This window comes from Mus caroli, unplaced genomic scaffold (assembly GCF_978045245.1).
Source record: "Mus caroli unplaced genomic scaffold, Mus_caroli_1 scaffold_2, whole genome shotgun sequence".
Lineage (NCBI taxonomy): Eukaryota > Metazoa > Chordata > Mammalia > Rodentia > Muridae > Mus > Mus caroli.
In genome coordinates, this window is record NW_028227257.1 from 167,836,155 (window position 1) to 167,856,357 (window position 20,203).

Below are 20,203 nucleotides of genomic sequence, written 5' to 3' on the forward strand. Positions count from 1 at the left end.
ATAGAGAGGAAAATGGCAAATTAAGGGGACAAATAACCAGGAAAAAAAAAAGAGAAGAGGGAAGAGTGCCTGCTGGCATCAGCAGAGGGGAACACATAACCAGAGTCTGATGCATTTCCTAAGGAAGCTGTGTGTTTGCAAATTGCTGCAGTACATCTCAGCAGAATGGAATCGAAGTAACGAAGAGCTGACTAGCAGGCAGAGTTGGATAAATTCCCTCAGTACTCCTGAAATATAACAGAGCAAGGAACAGTATAATGAAAAATAACAGAGAGAGTAGCTAGGGGCTTAACTTATGATCAGTGTTCATTACAACAAATGACACTTTCACTGCAGAGTTACCATAAAGATTATTGACTCTTACATAATGTGGGTCCCTTCTGAATAGATTCTAGAACAGCTCAGCCTGTGAATGGGAGGGCTGGAGCAAGACGAGGACAGAAGATGTGCCCAATCCCCTCCTCATGTCGTCAATTAGTACTGGCATGCTGCCCATTCAGAATCCTGGACAGAGCCTTCTGCACAGTGGACTCCCTGAGTGCCTTTGGCACTGACTAGGGTGGGCTTGCCTTACTAAGTGAAGAGGAATCCCAACGAGTGACTGAACCTGTTAGCTGTTTTATTTCTAAGGACCTTCTGTGTATCCTCCACCATTTCCTATTTTCCTCGGGCATACATAATACAGCATCTTTTAAAATATCTCTCTGGAAAGAAACTGTGTTTTGTGTAAAACTTGGTACAGACGAACATAAGGCATCTTTGCAATTCTGTGGTCTTGCCCAAGTTTAGAATGGACAACCCCCAATTCTGAGCACATTCAGCAGCTTGGATTTTCAGTACCTGTTTAGTGTCTCCTAAATACTCAGTACTTGGTTTTATTTCACTCTTATGACAGCCCCACAAGATATGTACTGTTAATCTCAAGTTTACAGATGAGAAAGACCTCTCACGTTGAGTGGCTTGTTCAAGGTTACACAGTCACCAAGAATTATAGATGACTTTCAGAAGAACTTCTTCAAGTCTTCTATAAGTTAGTTTCCATACAGTACTGAACATGTAGGAAGATGTCTTATCCCCTGACCTCTTCTCTCTCAAGGCATACAGTGTACTAAATATATATAGGCTCTCTGCTTCAAACCAGATTCCACAAAGAAACTGAACAAGGCTTATTGTGCATTCATGTGTTAGGGCTGAGGATATGGGGTCAGTTCTCAAAGGTCTTGATGCATGAGTATCGTTCAGTTCTTAGCAATCACATAAAAAGCCAGCCAGGGTAGGATGCATTTCTACCCCTGCTGTGGAGGCAGAGACAGGAAGATTTCTAAGACTCACTAGCAGGCCAGCCTAGCCTGATTTCTGAACTCTAGATCACAATGAGAAATTCTGTTTCAAAGAACAAAGTAGATGACTTCTGACTAACAATACTCAAGATTATTCTCTGGCCTCTCCTGCACACAACATATCTACAAGCATGTTTGTACATGTACATACACACACACACACACATGCCCGTGAGCATGCACGGTGTGTGTATATATATTAAAAGTGACCCCCTAAGAACGCACTTCTTGTCAGGATTAGACAGACTGACAGACAGAGAAACAATATGCTTTGGAGGCATATGCCACCTATTGTCACAGAATAAAGCATGGCTAATCTATATAGACAATAAGTTGTTTTAATTTTCTTTTAATTTTCAGGTTGTTTTGTTTTCATTTTTTATTTGAGGTTTGTGGAGAAAATACTTCACTAAGAAACAGAGATTTAAAAGTAGTGAGCCTTGATCTACAAAGCAGATTTAATATGTGTCTAAGATCATTTCAAGGTTTTTTTTCCCTCATGAAGTCTGACCATGGTGTCATCTCATGGTCTATAGAATCTATCTTCTGTTCTACAGAACCTCCATAGCTGGAGCTAATTGCTCCGGAATGTGGGCTGTTGTATTAGCATGCTTCTTCTTGTGTGTGTGTTCCCTTTAAGATCTTCTGTCCCATGCCATCATATTGAGCTGGGAGGAGTCTCCACACCGCCTGTGCCTCTGGCATCTCCACCTTACACGTTTACTCCACCTCACATTCACCATCTGCACATGGAATGTTCTAACACCTTCCAGGGGTGTTTTGTGGGTGAGATTCTTCGATGAAGCACTTGAGCTTCTTGGATTCAAAGGGGCTGTTGTGACAAGTGTCAGCTCTTTCATGCCCACCCACAGCCACAGCTTTTGCCTGTTGGGGCATCAGCCACAAAGTGCCAAGTCCAGAGAGTTAGCCCTTCTTCACACTATTTCCCTGCGTCTCCTCAACGCTCCTAGTTGATGCCTGGGATCTAACAGATCTTGGTGTGCAGCCAACCTAACCTATAATCCTCTAGGATTTCTATCCTTTTTTCTTCTTTAACCTGTAAGTTTCTCAGAGACTCTTAAAATATGAGTTCAAAGCAAAAATAGAGTAATAAACAATTTTCAGAGTGTATCAAGACAGGAAGTATCTTACAAACATCCTTTTGAGGATGTTTCTTCCCTTAAAAGTCAAAATATGCAAATCAAGACTAAAGGAAGGCGAAATCCAGAGGTTCATCTGTTTTTGAGCTGTCATATCTACAGGATTCCTGTCACAGTTGATGCCTTGACCTTAAATACCTCACTCTACCCCCAACAGATCCCCTTGTCCACCAAGATCTTCACTCATCCCTTGCTGCTAAAGTCTTCACATAACCAGCTAGTGCTCAAAAGCTGGGATCTTAGATGAAGAAGCAACATTGACCTGATTTACCATATTTCAGAGATGCCAGTGACCATACCAAGAAACACAGCTTGCAGGAGGAGCTTGGCTATGCCAGAGCCGAGGCAGAAGGTACTAGCTGCCTCCTCCTGCTTCTGCTAAAGTCCTATGGATAGTAGCCTTGTGGATAAACCACCATATATACTCTGTAGCCAGAGAAATTTTGGTTTTAATTACTGAAATTTTCTTTTGCTTTGGTTGTATCTTAATGATTTGTAAGTGGAAGTGATTTACATCACCCAATGCTGAGGAAAAATATAAATAATACAGCATTGTTTTCCATGTCAGGAATCATGCTGTAATATAATCTAACACACAGCGGACCTTTGCGATGTCAGCCCTGTGGAGTTTCAGTTAAGTGAGTTCATGGTTAAGTGAGTTCATATGACTGAAGTGCTGTGTAAGCTCCATAGACAAAGTACATGTTATAGGTTGGTGCTGGAGTGAGCCCACAGGCTCTGCTATGGTCCACCTCTTCCCCCATGTGACGGCACAATTTGGGAGGCTGTGAAACCTTTAAGAATAAGATCCTAGCTGAAAGAATTAGGTCACTAGACACAGACATATTACTGTTATACCCAACCTCTGGTTCCTGCCAGACCCTCTGCTTCCTTTGAACAGTTCTCCATCACATACATATCCCACCATCATCCTCTCCGTAAGATAGTTTTTGCTGACTGTTGGGTACTAGGCCCAGAAACTTGACAAATAAAAGTAACTTAGACATCCTTTTATCCCAGAGACATTCGTGATCTATCTGGAAAGTCACAGTGGAATGCTTTTGATTATCCTATTTATGTTACACCTGCTTTCATTCAGTCAGCAGACATTTACAGTGTGTCTATAACATACTACCGGATATCAGACATTTTTCTTCTCTCTGCCTAAAAACCTGACAAGAATCATCTTAAGGGAGGAAGGACTTGTCTTGGCTCAGTTTGAGGGAACATCCCATCATTGTGGAGAAGGCTTTGACAGTAGGAGTGGATCAAGGCTATGGTGACAGAGTCATGAGATGCTTGATCACATCTCTATGGATAAAGAAACAAAGAGAGAACCGTGACACTCACCCGCCTTTGTCAGTGGTCCCTTTTTGTCCAGTTTAAGACCCCAGCTCATGAGATAGTGCTGCCCTTACTTAACATGGGTCCTTCCTATGCAGTAAAACCTTTCTGGACACAGTTCCACTAACACACTAAGCACTATCTCCTAATGAGTCTAAATCGGATTAACCATCACTACCAGGTAAAGAGGGTACTAAAGTAGACAGGCGGGTTCTCACCCTCTATGTATTAGTCTTCTAATAGATGAGGCAAGAAGCAATAGTAATCATATAGACAACATAACACTATTGTGATACACAGTAAAAGGGAAGCTTATGTCATCAATGAAAATGTTGGCCAAGAAGACTTGGCTAGGGAATTCATACTTTGAAGCATCAATGAGTGACTGTGTCAGCACACAGCCTTACTTTGATGCTAAGCCTAAGAGGAAGAGGCAGTCATATAGTAAGATCAGCCTGTGGATTCCAGGCATGTCGTGGTCTATGGACTCGTGTCATTGGACACAGTGTCTCTCTGTCCTTTCAGTTGTGCTTTATCTATGACAGTTTCTCTCTTATGTGGTCCCCTGTCACACTAGGCTAGTGTAGGGTACCAGCTGATCTGAACTCTTATTATTCATTAAGTAAAACAAAAAAGACAGGTCATTTCTTTGGTCCCTAGGCCTGTTTCTCTGGCTGGCTGTCATGGACCACCTGCTCATTTATCATCCAGTTAGCTTAGCCAAGGTGACAGACAAAGACTGAGATGTGAGTCATGTGACCTCCCCCCAAACAAGCAGCATCCCCAGAGTTGGCTATATTCTCATCAAAGTATTTAAGCTTCCCATTCTCTGTGTCTTCATCTGTCAGCGAACATGGTAACGGTACCTTTCTAGGAAAAAATTTGGGAAGCACTCTAGACAGGAGGATAGTTAGAAGGTAGCAAGAGCCTGGGGTAGGATCAGGAAGGGAAGTTGCACTGCCTAATTTTATGTCAACTTGATACAAGTTGGAATCATCAGAGAAGAGGGAGTCTCCATAAGATCCAGCTGTGTAGCATTTTCTTAGTTTAGTGAGCATTTGATGAGATCATTCTTACTCAGTAAAAACCCACCATTGTGGGTGGTGCCTCTGGGCTGCTGGTCCTGGGTTCTGGAAGAAAACAGGCTGAGCAAGCCATGAGGAGCAAGCCATCAAGCAGTACTCCTCCATGGCCTCTGCATCAGCTCCTGCCTCCAGGTTCCTGCCCTGCATGAGTTCCCTCCCTAAATTTCTTTTGGTTCTGGTATTTTATCATAGCAATAGTAACCCTAACCATTACACGTGATTGCAGAGCATGGGGAGGTAACCAGGGACTGGGGCAATCAGGCATGGGCCCGTGTGTGCAGGGCAAGATCAGCACTGTACGATACCAGTGCTTCACTGCAGACAGGAGTAGCATCCTTCTTGGATGTGTACAGAATACAGCTCTCTGGTCCCTGCTGCCTTTTTCTGGAGGTATAGAGCTCTCCCACTCCCTATATTGAACCCACGTTTTCAGTTGATGATCACTGTTTTTGTGCACAGTCTCTTTCTGTCTCTCTGGGTGTGTTTTACTATCAAGCTCGCTGGCCTAGGGACAATGATGGTGCTATTTTGGGTGACATGTCATGTTCCTGCTTCAATTCACTTTGTGTTGATTTATCATTTAACAAACAAAGGACAATCTCATTTCCCATATATTTGGGTTTTGGAGTGACACCTCAGTATTGGTCCAACTATTGTAATCCCATATACTTGGTAATTTTGTGTCGGCAGAACATGAAGTTTAAGGTGATTTATAGAATATGAACAAAATGTCACAATAGCTCGTGGTATTTTATTTTATTAGCACCTAGTTCTCCATGTTCCAAAATCTCTTTGGAAAATTACTATTTAACTTTTAAAGCCAGACTCAAGGTATTGGGTTTTCCTAGTGGTGATCTTGAAGGATAATCTTGAAATGAATAAACGGCCCTCACAATGGGAGTTCCTTGTTTCACTTTTCATGTTTATGAATTCTTTCTTTTCATTAAAAAAAAAAAAAGTTTCTCCAGATAGAATGTTTATCAGAGAAGGGGAACTTCTCAGTGTCCTTGGCTGCTTTTCTTTCACCTCTGAGTTCAATTTGGAAATCGCCACATTTAGCACTTTGCAGTTTAATTTAAAAGGATTACCTATTTTCTTAAATGCTTAAGCAGCGGAGCAAGTTGCGGCTATTGATTTTCTCTGCATGTATTCTGTGAGAGCTGTTTCTGCTCCTTCCCCAGGGAACATAGCTCCTGAACTGCATGCTCGCTGGTGACAGCTCAGACCTCTGATACATAACCAAAGGCCTTGCCTAATATCCTCTAGACTGCTCAGGGAATTTTTATTAAGTAAAAGCATCATTAGAGTAGACAGGATGATGAAGTTTAATGAGCATCTTTTGTGCCTGGTATTGTTGGCTTTGCTCTGCCCAGAATGCACTCTTCTCCCCTCCAGTGGGGCAAAGAGTGAGGCTGGAGTATGTGGTGTGTTATCAATTCTGCCTTCTACTAACTGTTGTATTTTGGCATAACGTCATGTGTTCCTCTGGGCAGTTTTTCTAGGTGCTGCATACACATTTATGTTTGTACATTCTTTGTACACTGTGTTGAGAACAGTGAACATTGGGAGAAATAATGGTGAAGAGGTGAAATACCCATATTGCCACTAGTGAGATTGTGTTGAAGCATCTCTCAAAAGGAAGAAAAAAAAAGTCATAGCATTTTGAATTAATGAGACTTCTCTTAGGAACTGGAGAATAGTTATATTTTTTCTTTAGAACTCAGCAATTTATGTGCTAAGATTCTGTCACCAGTCCCTCATAGCTGCAAGATGGGATAAATAAAAATATCGCGAATGCTTATTAATAATCTGGGCCTCACACTTTGTCCACAGATTTATTTGCAGTGATGTTAAATTTAGCATTCTATCATCAGATTACAGATTATAACCAAAATTACTTCTCATTATTTTTGCTGGCCGTCTACTCAGGTTTTAAATTTTGTTCTTTTCTTTTCATGGAAACACCCAAAACAGTAGGGAGGCATATGACACAAGCAAACAACTTCACAACAGCATATTGCACCTCAGTATACCTGGCATTCTGAAACACAATATTTACACAGCACACAATGTGTTTCTCATGTGCCTTGGGTCTACAGAATACAAAAGAAGTGAAGTTTGCATTCCCCAATCTCACAAAGAAAGCATGGCTCTGTCATTGAGAAAACAAGGCTGGAGATGACTGAGGACAAGATAACTTAGGAGGTTTGAGCTTTGGAGGGATTGTATGGGCTGACCCAAGCCTGAAGTTGGAAAGCGTCAGTTTTCTCATTTGAATCAGAAGGGCGACTGTGACAGTGAATAATGAGGATGTGGAAGCCACAGTGCAATGAGCATGGTGTCATCAAGCCATTCTGCCAATGTCTTAAAATAATGAGTCAGGGGCAGGAGTCACTGTGTCAGCCAGGACTTAATGGTGAGAGCCAAGTAAACCCCACTGCGCTTCCTGGGGGCAGAATGAGGCTGAAGGAAGAACAGAAAACTGGGGAAGTCTCAAAAGAAGGTTGAGAACTGACTTGTAGATAGGACCCAGACCAGCATTCTGGAAATAAAACACAGATCATCCAAAGGAGAAAAAAAAAAAACACAAAAAACCCAGATGCCTAACCAAATGATAGCTGGTTAAACACCATTATCAGGCCTCAGATTGCCTTAGTGACTTTTTTCTCTTTAATATGTGCATGTGTATATGTGTGGGTGTCTGTTCGTGTGTATGGGCTAATATACGTGTGTGTATGCATGGAGATGCAGGGTTGGCATTCAGCAGAGGTTGATCTTCTTCTTTATTGGTGGAGACAGGTTCTCTCCGTTGAGCTCAGATCTCTGTATTTCAGCTAATCTAGTTAACCTGCTTGCACTGGGGATCCACTACCTCCTTTTTAACTACTGGAATTAGTTAGGCCACCTTTATATGGGTTTCCATCGGGAGACCTGAACTTTTGTACTTACGTTTTCCAAGAAAGCACTTCTTAACCACAGAGCATCGCCCTAGCCTCAACTTTTTCCCCAGATTGTCTTAATGAGATTGATTGCTTTCTAGATAGATGGTTTCCAGTATGTGGTTAGAACTCCTTGGAGGAGGCTCCTTGGGGGCTCTTGACTACTTTGCTACATTTTGTAGCTGATTCTCCAGCTGGCTTGAAGAGGCCAGTGACTTGGAAACCTTGATATCGTCATTGGAGCTATAAAAACAGATGATCTTACTATAGAAGAGGATACAAGCAAATAAAAGCAAAGGCAATGGACAAAAGAAGTCTCCAGAGGGGTATTAAGGGGATTCCAGGACAGTGCTTTGTAGCCAGGAGAGAAAAACCTCCTGGAAGGAGTTATGTGGTCCATAGATAGTGGTCTTCATGTGACAGCACACAAAGAGATGGTCACAGAAGAAGACTGTAGGATTTAACAATGCAAGAAAATGTGTGGGGTTTTTAAGGCTGAAAGTGTTGTTATTCTGTAGAACTCAAACATCACATCGTGCTTACTAAAAATACTGATAGCAAAATAATCTCATATATTAGCCCGGAACTCATTGCTACTCAGTCTTTCCTACTAAAAGGTAGTAGTTTTCAGTTTCTTGAACTTCGTCTGGTTGGTGTACAACTGCTTCAATAACATGCATCAGTAAAGATGCTTTTAGAAGTAGGGCCTGGTGACCAGGGCCGTCTGCAGTACCTTTTGCTAATGGTTGCCCTGGAGATGGTTCTCACAAAGCATCTTCCGCTGGTCACTCCAGCATAGCTTATTCCTTTTAGTCTTGGTCTTCCCAAATAAGGATGGAGGGCCCTTGTGTTTCTGAGCTAGGTGGTTCTTAGAGCATCCACAGATTGATTGTGCCTTTGACGTTGACTTTGGCCTGCTCATCAGCTTCTGAGAGAAACGAATGGCTCCTTTTTCTGTCACTTTAGAGTGTCCTTTGTTGCGTGGGTTTTTGTTGTTTCTTTGTTTTTCCAAACTCATTAACCATCTCCCATTTATCCTCTACAAACTTCAGATTTCACAATTGAGATTTTTTCTAGGACTCTTTGAAAAGGGACACCCCCCAACCCCCATCTTCCAACATGCTTGAGCATTTTGCCCGAAAGTAGCTGTATCATCATGGGTAATCTTGACCTGTCCTCTCTATCACCACTGTCAACTTGACATAGCCAGGTGGCAGTGCCTGTTGGAGTCTTTTCCAGAATGGGAACGCAAGGGCACATGGACACAACATTGATTCCAGGTCATACTTCTGGTGTAGCAGTGAGGAAGGTGGGGGTGGGGAGGGCAGAGAAAAAGAGAAAGAGAGAACGGGGGCTGCCTAGGTAACCTGAGTCATGAGTCTTGTGAGATATTAAAGGTGGCAACCGCCATTACAGCATCTATCATGTGCCAACATGGATGGGATCATTTCTCCGTGTCTAACTCTATCTTTCCTGGAGCCCTCCAAGGTTGCAGGAAATTTTCATTTTCATCCTGTGGATGAGAGCATCAGACTGTGGTGACTTAGTGACAGTCCCAAGGCCGTGTAGCACTTGAATCTGAGTGGTGTACAGGACAAAGAGGAGTACACAGCTGGTACTCTTCTCCAGGGACCCACCATCTTGGATGCTGTGGGATGCTGCACAGAAGGAATGTGCTGTCGTGGAAGTGACAAAGAGTGCCCAGGGCTGAGGGATGGCTGGGCTCTGGTCAGGTGCAGAAGAAGAAGAAATGAACAAGACAAGTAGGGAAGGTTGGATTGTCCTTTAGGGCCTAAAGGAAGGATTAGGGTGATCTCACCAATTGTGAGAGAGACCAGAGATCTGTCTGTCACACTTAGCAAATGGAGGTTGCCCTGGATAATAAACAGTACAGCCAAGAATGGTACCCAAGAACTTGGATCCTGAGATACATGTCGTTACTGCCCTACCTCATCTCTCAGTGGGGAGAGCTGCTTAGGTTAAGACTGACTATCATCTGCCCACATAGCTGAAAGAATTAAAGGATCACACAGGGGACAGAGGCGTCATCCAGCCCTTCAGTGACTCACTGAGGAAGTGGGGCAAATGCATTTAGCTCAGCCATGCTTGCCTTCTTCAAAGAGAATCAAAATCTTTCTTCTGGGGTGTCTAGAGCATTGTGGTTTATAGAAAATAGCATGTTATTTCTCAGTGAAAATCCCTAATGAAATAAGGTGGTCATGTGGTTACCTTTATTTAATAACTCTGAGTAGAACTCCACACCATAATCCCTAGTTTTCAAAAGTGTTCTCTGCCTACTTCCAATAGACATGCTGCAATGCCCAGCATACAGCTACCCTGTAAGGAAAATCACTCACAGTTGAAGAAACTGAGGCATGGCAAAGTAAGGGCAGGTGGATGGGTGTGAAAGCTGCCGATCCTTTGCCCAGCATCTACACTGATCAAAGGTCAAAACTCTGAAACATCTGCAGTGACTGCTCACCCCTTTGTAGTGACTTGCTATGAAGCCCCGAGGAAATGTAGGCACACGCGGAGCAGACGGTGTACCAAAGGCTGCAGTTCAAACACTAGAGCATTCCTGTTCTTTCTCTAGAGGAAGGAAAGCCTTGCTGAGGGCTACACGACTTTTGCATCTCTTTCAGAACTGACTTTTCTTGATCCCCACCCCTCTAGGGAATCTCTTGCTTGCCCTTGAGGCTCACCTCATTCAGGCCGTGCCAGTCAAGTCCTGGTTCAACTTGAGCTCTCTTTAACCCTCCATTACCTCTTGTTGTTGACATGCCTTTCCTAATACTGTACTAGTTCTGCAATTCCATGTTATATTAGTTAGCCTTTCTCATTCTTATGACAGAATACCTGACAGAAACAATTTAAAGAAGGAAGGATTCATTTTGTCTCTTGACTTCAGGAAATACCAATCCATCATGATGTGAAAGGCATAGCATCAAAACCTTGTGCTATGGCTCGGGCACATTTGGAAGCAATGCGGGACCAGATGCTAACCTAGGCCATAATTCTAAAGACCTCCTCCTAATCGCTTACATCTTCCAGTTAGGCCTATGTCTCAGTGGTTCTGTAGACCTGTCTCCCAGGCCCCCCAGGAAATCAGTGCGATTTTCTAAGGATCGAGTGTTTAAACACAGCCTTTGAGGGAATTTCGCATTTAAACTAGAACACATATGAATGAACTGCTTTGTCTCTATTGGTTTTGATAATCATTTAAACCTGGTGTCATCTTGAGTTCAAGCATGTGGTGTCTTTCTCCTGTATGGGGATAAGAAGTTGTAAAACAAGGGAAAGACATAAGAAAGCTGTGTAACCGCCCATCCTGAGATCAGGGGTGTCCAGGGGTGTCCTTGTGAAAACAGAACAAAGTCAGATGTTGGCTGTGTGCTAAACGAGAGGACCTCAGAGAGAAGAGGCCTCTGGGGGAGCCTGGAGCCCCTGAGCATGAAATCTGTGGCCTCTGGTGAAACAGCCTCTGGGGAAGAGATTGCAGAGGCAGAACAGTATGTTTCTGAATGTGCAAATTTAAGTGGGGAGAAGGGTAGAGCTCTGCTTTGGCCCACCCTTCTGCTTGTCTCTGGGAGAGACGCTGGCCAAGAAATCCATAGGCAGCAGTGTTGACAACATGGGAGTTGGGTGACAGAACTAAGGCTGGACTTGCTTTGTGCTCCATAAAAAACATTAGTTCTTTCTGGGTTATAGGACCCCAGGTGTCTAGGCCACTCTGACCATTATGTCAGCACAGCGCTTCCTAAGCTTCTAATTGCTGTGGAGCTTAACACACTCCCTTGTAACCTGGATGCAAGCAAATGACTGTCCCCTTTGCCAATAGAGCAGTCCCCGTGCCTGACTCTGAGCTCCACCCCCTATCTCCTATGACCTGTAAACCTGGAACTCTCAGCTCTGTAAGGACAAATGTCTCCATCGCCACTGTTGGAACAACCAGCTTCTAACTGACACTTGGGAGACAACAAAAGAGAGAGCATCGTGCTACCCACTGAAACACTAGTGCCTGGCTCACCTCCTACCAAGAAGATAACTCCAGTTGCCAGGCCCCATCCCTCAGCCTGTCAGCCACAGTGTTGATGCCAATCGAGAGCATCCTTGTGTTCCACACTGTGCTTAGATACAGTGTTAGCATCAAAAATGGCAGGAAGGGTCAGGTGTGTATCTTAGTGGCAAGGCACTTGCCTAGCATCCTGTGGCCCTGGACTCCTTCCTTAGCACTGTACAGTAATAAAATAATCATTAAATATGCACACACACAAACATCTAAATGAATTGATGTGCATCCCTGAGTAGGTATTAGAACAGGTCGCTACTTACACAGAGAGGCGAATCTCTTGGCTGACTGATTCCATTAGGAGAGAGTAGGTGCCACTACTCAAGTAAGGCTAGTCCTTTCCTCTAGAGATACTGAGAGCTGAGATACGCATAGGACTCTCTGGAAAACACAGTTATATCAAGGGGAGTTAAGGCTGAGCTCTATTTATTTCATAGTGGCTTTAATTTTATTTAATCAGAATTACTCATAAATTATGGATTAATTACTATCCACCATGCAGTGAAATCGTTTTTGCAATGGATTCCATCCACTGTAATTGTGGGGCACTTTGTCAACATTTAATCAGCGGTACTTATTAATGTGGCATTGATGTGTGGTGGCCATCCCCACACCATCAATCACACAAGAGCAGCCAGCGTGATCTCCAACACCATTGCTCTTTGTCACGTTAACTAGCCACTGGGCTCTCGGGCCAAGCATGGCTGCTCACTTTTCATGGAATGGTAGTGTGTCTCCAGTTCAGTGGGTCCTTTGTCCTTGTAGACTTAAACACCCTCAAATTTTAGAATGTCACTGGGAAAGGGCTTTGTGAACACAACCTGTTCTCACAGTCCTGAGGATCCCTTCTTCCCTCTCCCTGCCCAGGAAAGGTGTAAAGTACCAAGAACCTTGTCCACCAGAACACTGTCACATAGGGTGTATGCACATATGTGCATGTCTATACATGCATTTGTAAAAGTGTCAACTCTTGGAGTGTATGGGGCCGGATAAAAAGAACATTACTGGTGATTGAATATTTAAAGTTCTTCCTAAGGGAACTTAAACAAAGCTCACGACTCTCTCTCTCTCTTTTTCTCTCTCTCTAGCCTCTACGGCAGACACATGCAAGCGAACCCAGAACCTCCAAAGAAGAATAACGACAAATCAAAAAAGATCAGCCGGAAACCCCTAGCAGCCAAGAACAAATGAGGAGCAGACACACACACTGGTTTCTGGCCTCCTTCCTCCAGCCTTCTTGCTCTGTCCTGCAAATGAATACAGCGTGCTGGTGCCTACTTTTCTTTTTTAAAGAAAATCCTTTTCCCTTTCTCCTCCTGGTGCTTGAACGCAGCCTGACTTTTGCACCTTTGAAATTCTTGTGGTAGGTGGTGCAGTTTTTATAAATTCTTACATTCCTTCTCATTTGTTTCCTTAAAATTGCCAAAGGCAGAAAACAAAGCTCTCATTCTCCTGCAAATTCCATGGTAGGCACAGGTTTCAGTCCCTTGAATAAACGTCACAAGGCTGCTTATTATCAAAAGAATAATTAAAATCATGTAACCGCTTAAATGTCACAGTTAACACTTTTCATTCTTTCTGTTTATTCATATAACTCATTATTGTGCCTTATTAAAAATCTTCCTTCACCGCCAAGCTATTATGTTCATTTAACTTCCAAATGATTTTAATAAAATCTTGAATTTATATCACACGTTTCTTCTTGACAAAAAATAAAAAATAAATAACCTAGTATTGGGGTGTGCACATTTTTTTATTACTTCTCTCCACCCCCCTCTGCAATTTTTTTTACCTCCTCTAATGTTATTGATTGTAGATGATAATCTATGGACCTTACCATGAAACAAATACAAAATTAAATCACAGTTAGTTTCCTCTCACGTCAGTGTGTCAGGTTTTTCGTTTGTTTGTTTGTCGTCTTCTCCTTTGGAGACTGTTTCTAAGCTAGGAAGGAAGAGGAAACCAGGGTCTAGGAGACTGCCAGAGGATGTTGGAAAGCAGCATTATCTCCCCAAACAAAGCCATGACTGGTGCCAGCGTCTGCTAGACAAGGGCTGGGAAACAGGAGGAAGAAGACAAACTCAAGCGTGTCGAGAGTGAATCTGTTCACATCAAAGCATTCTCCTAAGAGACCAATGACAAAGAAGTTGTACAAACGTACACAATCCATATCATACCCGATGTGGAGACTACCTTGGCAGAGTCACTTAACAGCCAGTTACTAAGAATCCACAGTGAGCAGTTATCCCCCTCCCTAGCAGCGGGGTGTGGAGATGAAAATAAACCCAAACACAAGTGTTGTGGGCTACTCTTAGACCTATCAACAAAAAACAGGTAAGATGAAATACACAGATACACTCTCAATGGGCAGTCGGAGATGGACATGCCTCTTTCCTCTGCTGTATTCATTTCCCAGCTAGCTGTACCTAAGCTGTGTTCTAAGCAAGCCAGAGTGGGGGGTGGGGGGGAGGGGGGAGCCTTGAAGTACTTGGTCATGAATTTATCTCAGTGGACACTGCATTTCAGATTCTTATCTCTGATTAATACCCTGGGAACACATTACCAAGGGTCTGCAGGGGACTCGGGGGGGAGGGGGGGCAGGGGCAGGGAGGTCCAGCTACCATCACCTCTTTCAACGTCTATATGATATGATGTTTACAGGAACTGAGTTTGCTTTGCTATGAAGTTTTTTAATTATCATTTTAAAGTTTGGGAAATTGTAGAAGGAAGACCAATGCCACTACAATTGGTTGGAAGATGTCACTGACAATTAAATTAACAGCAACGTATTAGTAAAAACACCAATATAAAGGTTTGTAAGAAATTTCTCTTTCAAAAAGATGAGCTCCCTAGATAGGGATATGGCCAAAACATTTAATTTTTTTTTAGGAGGTAATATCCCCAAGAAGCATAAAGATATAAAAAGGCAAAAGCTCACTAGTAATCAAAAAAGTACCAATCAAAACTAGGCAATGTATAACAATGAGAAATGAGAGGTATTTTTGAGGTGGGCTTTAAGTGCTAAAGAAGTAATGGGGGACAAGCATTCTTAGATACTGCCGTGGTGAATATAAATCCCCATGCAGGTTGCTTGTAGTAATGGGAGACAAGCATTCTTCTATACTGCCATGGGGAATATAAATTCCCATGAAGGTTGGTTGTAGCACTTAAATAATACATAGACGAAAGCCCTGAAATTATGTACTTCTGAATAAGAATTTACTTTCAAGGGTTTATCCTAAGGGCGTTGCCTAAGATACAGAGAAATTATCATGTCTGAGCATTGTCTTCATACCATGGTGTCTATCCATGGTTAAATGCAGGAGAGAGCCAACTGACCCAACAGATGAATATCACACTATCTACATGAGACTTCCATGAAGATACTAACAATCGATGAACAATGTTTAAGGACAGTGGCGCATATCTAATTATACAAGATGGTTGAGTAGCAGAAAAGAACTTAAAGCTGTGAAAAACTTTACCCAATTTTACTTTATTGTTTAATGAAGTGTTAATAGGGTGTACATGCAAAACTGAATGGAAGAGACTAATCTTTCCTCTTGGATTGGGAACTAAGGTTTTGTTTTGTTTTGTTTTGTTTTGTTTTGTTCTCATTTTATTTTTTTAGCCTGACCCTGTACTTTTACATTTTTCTTTTCTTTTTTTTTTTTTGTTTTTTTTGGGGGTTTTTTTGTTGTTGTTGTTTTGTTTTGTTTTGTTTTGTTTTTCGAGACAAGGTTTCTTTGTATAGCCCTGGCTTTCCTGGAACTTACTCTGTAGACCAAGCTGGCCTTGAACTCAGAAATCTGCCTGCCTCTACCTCCCAAGTGCTGGGATTTAAAGGCATATGCTGCCACTGCCCAGCCCATTTTTAAAATTTCTATAATGACCATGTAACTTGTAATCAAATGACATTAAAAGTGTATTTTTTCCAGAATGAAATTGGTATATTATTACATATAACATACTCCATAAAATAAGATCATGCATTTAAATTCAAAGCATAATATAAAATGTCATGTTAGCATTTTTTGTTACTAAAATGGATTTCCACATCTTCTTTTAAGACTTATTTTATTATTTATGTATGTGTATATGTGCAGGTGCATATATCTTTGAGTGCCCACATATGCCAGAATCAAATCTCTTGGAACTGGAAGTACAGATGGATGTGAATCTCCAATGATGGGTGCTGGGCACTGAACTCTCATCTTCTGAAATAGCAGCAAGCGCCCTTAACTAGTGAGCTGTCTCTCCAGCCCCCATATGGTTTGCTACTCTATGATGACCTGTTATTTAGACTAACAGAAACAACACCTTCACAGTGCAAAAGGTAGTGTTTGGGCAAATAGAAAGCAACCTTGAAATCACGTCTACCAACTATTAATACTTTTCAGTCATTCAAGGTATTTTGCTGGCAAACATTATATTTTATGACCTAAAATTAGGTGTTAATCATTTATATGCATGTTTTCCACATGATATACAAAATATGTTATATACTATGTATAGGAGATATATATATATATTGGAGTGTGCACATTTCTATTACTTCTTATATTTATATGATACATATAAATATCATATGTGTATATATATTATGTTTATATAAATGTATACATTCCCACATTCCCATTGATTGCATTTTAGACTAGTCTGCTCCTTAGGAATATCACATTTCCCCACTTTCTCCTCTATAAGTTTCAGTGTCTCTGGTTTTATGTGAAGTTCCTTGATCCACTTAGACTTGACCTTAGTACAAGGAGATAGGAATGGATCGATTCGCATTCTTCTACATGTTAACAACCAGTTGTGCCAGCACCATTTGTTGAAAATGCTGTCTTTCTTCCACTGGATGTTTTTAGCTCCCTTGTCGAAGATCAAGTGACCGTAGGTGTGTGGGTTCATTTCTGGGTCTTCAATTCTATTCCATTGGTCTATTTGTCTGTCACTATACCAGTACCATGCAGTTTTTATCACAATTGCTCTGTAGTAGAGCTTTAGGTCCGGCATGGTGATTCCACCAGAGGTTCTTTTATCCTTGAGAAGAGTTTTTGCTATCCTAGGTTTTTTGTTATTCCAGATGAATTTGCAGATTGCACTTTCTAATTCGTTGAAGAATTGATTTGGAATTTTGATGGGGATTGCATTGAATCTGTAGATTGCTTTTGGCAAGATAGCCATTTTTACAATGTTGATCCTGCCAATCCATGAGCATGGGAGATCTTTCCATCTTCTGAGATCTTCTATAATTTCTTTCTTCAGAGACTTGAAGTTTTTATTATACAGATCTTTCACTTCCTTAGTTAGAGTCACGCCAAGATATTTAATATTACTTGTGACTATTGAGAAGGGTGTTGTTTCCCTAATTTCTTTCTCAGCCTGTTTATTCTTTGTGTAGAGAAAGGCCATTGATTTGTTTGAGTTAATTTTATATCCAGCTACTTCACCGAAGCTGTTTATCAGGCTTAGGAGTTCTCTGGTGGAATTTTTAGGGTCACTTATATATACTATCATATCATCTGCAAAGAGTGATATTTTGACTTCATCTTTTCCAATTTGTATCCCTTTGATCTCCTTTTGTTGTCAAATTGCTCTGGCTAGGACTTCAAGTACAATGTTGAATAGGTATGGAGAAAGTGGACAGCCTTGTCTAGTCCCTGATTTTAGAGGGATTGCTTCAAGCTTCTCACCATTTACTTTGATGTTGGCTACTGGTTTGCTGTAGATTGCTTTTATCATGTTTAGGTATGGGCCTTGAATTCCTGATCTTTCCAAGACCTTTATCATGAATGGGTGTTGGATCTTGTCAAATGCTTTTTCCGCATCTAACGAGATGACCATGTGGTTTTTGTCTTTGAGTTTGTTTATATACTGGATTACGTTGATGGATTTCTGTATATTGAACCATCCCTGCATCCCTGGGATGAAACCTACTTGGTCAGGATGGATGATTGTTTTGATGTGTTCTTGGATTCGGTTAGCAAGAACTTTATTGAGGATTTTTGCATCAATATTCATAAGGGATATTGGTCTGAAGTTTTCTATCTTTGTTGGGTCTTTTTGTGGTTTAGGTATCAGAGTAATTGTGGCTTCATAGAATGAGTTGGGTAGAGTACCTTCTGTTTCTATTTTGTGGAATAGTTTGTGAAGAACTGGGATTAGATCTTCTTTGAAGGTCTGATAGAACTCTGCACTAAACCCATCTGGTCCTGGGCTTTTTTTAGTTGGGAGACTATTAATGACTGCTTCTATTTCTTTGGGGGATATAGGGCTGTTTAGATCATATGGGCACAGGGGAAAAATTCCTGAATAGAACAGTAATGGCTTGTGCTGTAAGATCGAGAATTGACAAGTGGGACCTCATGAAACTACAAAGCTTCTGCAAGGCTAAAGACACCATCAATAAGACAAAAAAACCACCAACAGATTGGGAAAGGATCTTCACCTATCCTAAATCAGATAAGGGACTAATATCCAATATATATAAAGAACTCAAGAAGGTAGACTCCAGAAAGTCAAATAACCCCATTAAAAAATGGGGCTCAGAACTGAACAAAGAATTCTCACCTGAGGAATACCGCATGGCAGAGAAGCACCTGAAAAAATGTTCAACATCCTTAATCATCAGGGAAATGCAAATCAAAACAACCCTGAGATTCCACCTCACACCAGTCAGAATGGCTAAGATCAAAAATTCAGGTGACAGCAGATGCTGGCGAGGATGTGGAGAAAGAGGAACACTCCTCCATTGTTGGTGGGATTGCAAGCTTGTACAACCACTCTGGAAATCAGTCTGGCTGTTCCTCAGAAAATTGGACATAGTACTACTGGAGGATCCAGCAATACCTCTCCTGGGCATATATCCAGAAGATGTCCCAACCGGTAAAAAGGACACATGCTCCACTATGTTCATAGCAGCCCTATTTATAATAGCCAGAAGCTGGAAAGAACCCAGATGTCCCTCAACAGAGGAATGGATACAGAAATTATGGTACATTTACACAATGGAGTACTACTCAGCTATTAAAAAGAATGAATTTATGAAATTCCTAGCCAAATGGATGGACCTGGAGGGCATCATCTTGAGTGAAGTAACACAATCACAAAAGAACTCACACAATATGTATTCACTGATAAGTGGATATTAGCCCAAAACTTAGGATACGCAAGATATAAGATACAATTTGCTAAACGCATGAAACTCAAGAAGAATGAAGACCAAAGTGTGGACACTGTGCACCTTCTTAGAATTGGGAACAAAACACCCAGGGAAGGAGTTACAGAGACAAAGTTCATAGCTGTGATGAAAGGATGGACCATTTAGAGACTGCCGTATCCAGGGATCCATCCCATAATCAGCTTCTAAACGCTGACACCATTGCATACACTAGCAAGATTTTGCTGAAAGGACCCAAATATAGCTGTCTTTTGTGAGACGATGCCGGGGCCTAGCAAACACAGGAGTGGATGTTCACAGTCAGCTATTGGATGTATCACAGGGCTCCCAATGGAGAAGCTAGAGAAAGTACCCAAGGAGCTAAAGGGATCTGCAACCCTATTGTTGGAACAACATGATGTACTAACCAGAACCCCGGAGCTCTTGTCTCTAGCTGCATATGTATCGAAAGATGACCTAGTCGGCCATCAATGGAAAGAGAGGCCCATTGGACTTGCAAACTTTATATGCCCCAATATAGGGGAATGCCAGGGCCCAAAGAATGGGAATGGGTGGGTAGGGAAGTGGGGGGCGCTATGGGGGACTTTTGGGATAGCATTGGAAATGTAATTGAGGAAAATATGTAATAAAAATATTAAAAATTTAAAAAAAAGGAATATCACATTTCTACAAAGACTGCATACAAATACACTGTGATAGTGACTCTTATTCATGCTTATCTCATATGTAAAGATATTGGAATTTATTATTGTTACTGTTTTCCTCTCTTTTCTGTTAGGAATGACTTCACTTATTTGTTGAGGGCTTCTTGTACATCAGGCATTTGACTTACATGTCTTCTTTCATTCTCTTCCTGTGCTCATGATCAGTGGTAGGATGAGTGACCTCAGAGAAATTAAAGAACTTCCCTCAAGACTGCACAGCTAGCATGTGGCAGAGGAAGGATATAATGGAAGGGACTTTGACTCATAAGGACTTGCGAAGCCCATATCATCCCTCTGATGCCAATCATGCTTCTTGGGTCTCCCATAGGCAATACACACTACCATTTGGAATATTGCTTTTGAGATCCTAAAATGCTTA

The 20,203-nt window shown here is 41.7% G+C and overlaps 1 protein-coding gene across 1 annotated transcript in view; it reads left to right on the forward strand.

The window, feature by feature from the left end:
* The window catches only part of Rsu1 (Ras suppressor protein 1), a 194,962-nt gene extending 181,291 nt beyond the window's left edge, over positions 1-13,671 (forward strand). Inside the window, exon 9 of the mRNA XM_021149442.2 lies at positions 13,026-13,671. Within this exon, the coding sequence (XP_021005101.1) occupies positions 13,026-13,128 (103 nt within the window). The 3' untranslated portion in view covers positions 13,129-13,671. The remainder of the gene's footprint in view (positions 1-13,025) is intronic.
* Positions 13,672-20,203: the final 6,532 nt, after the last annotated feature.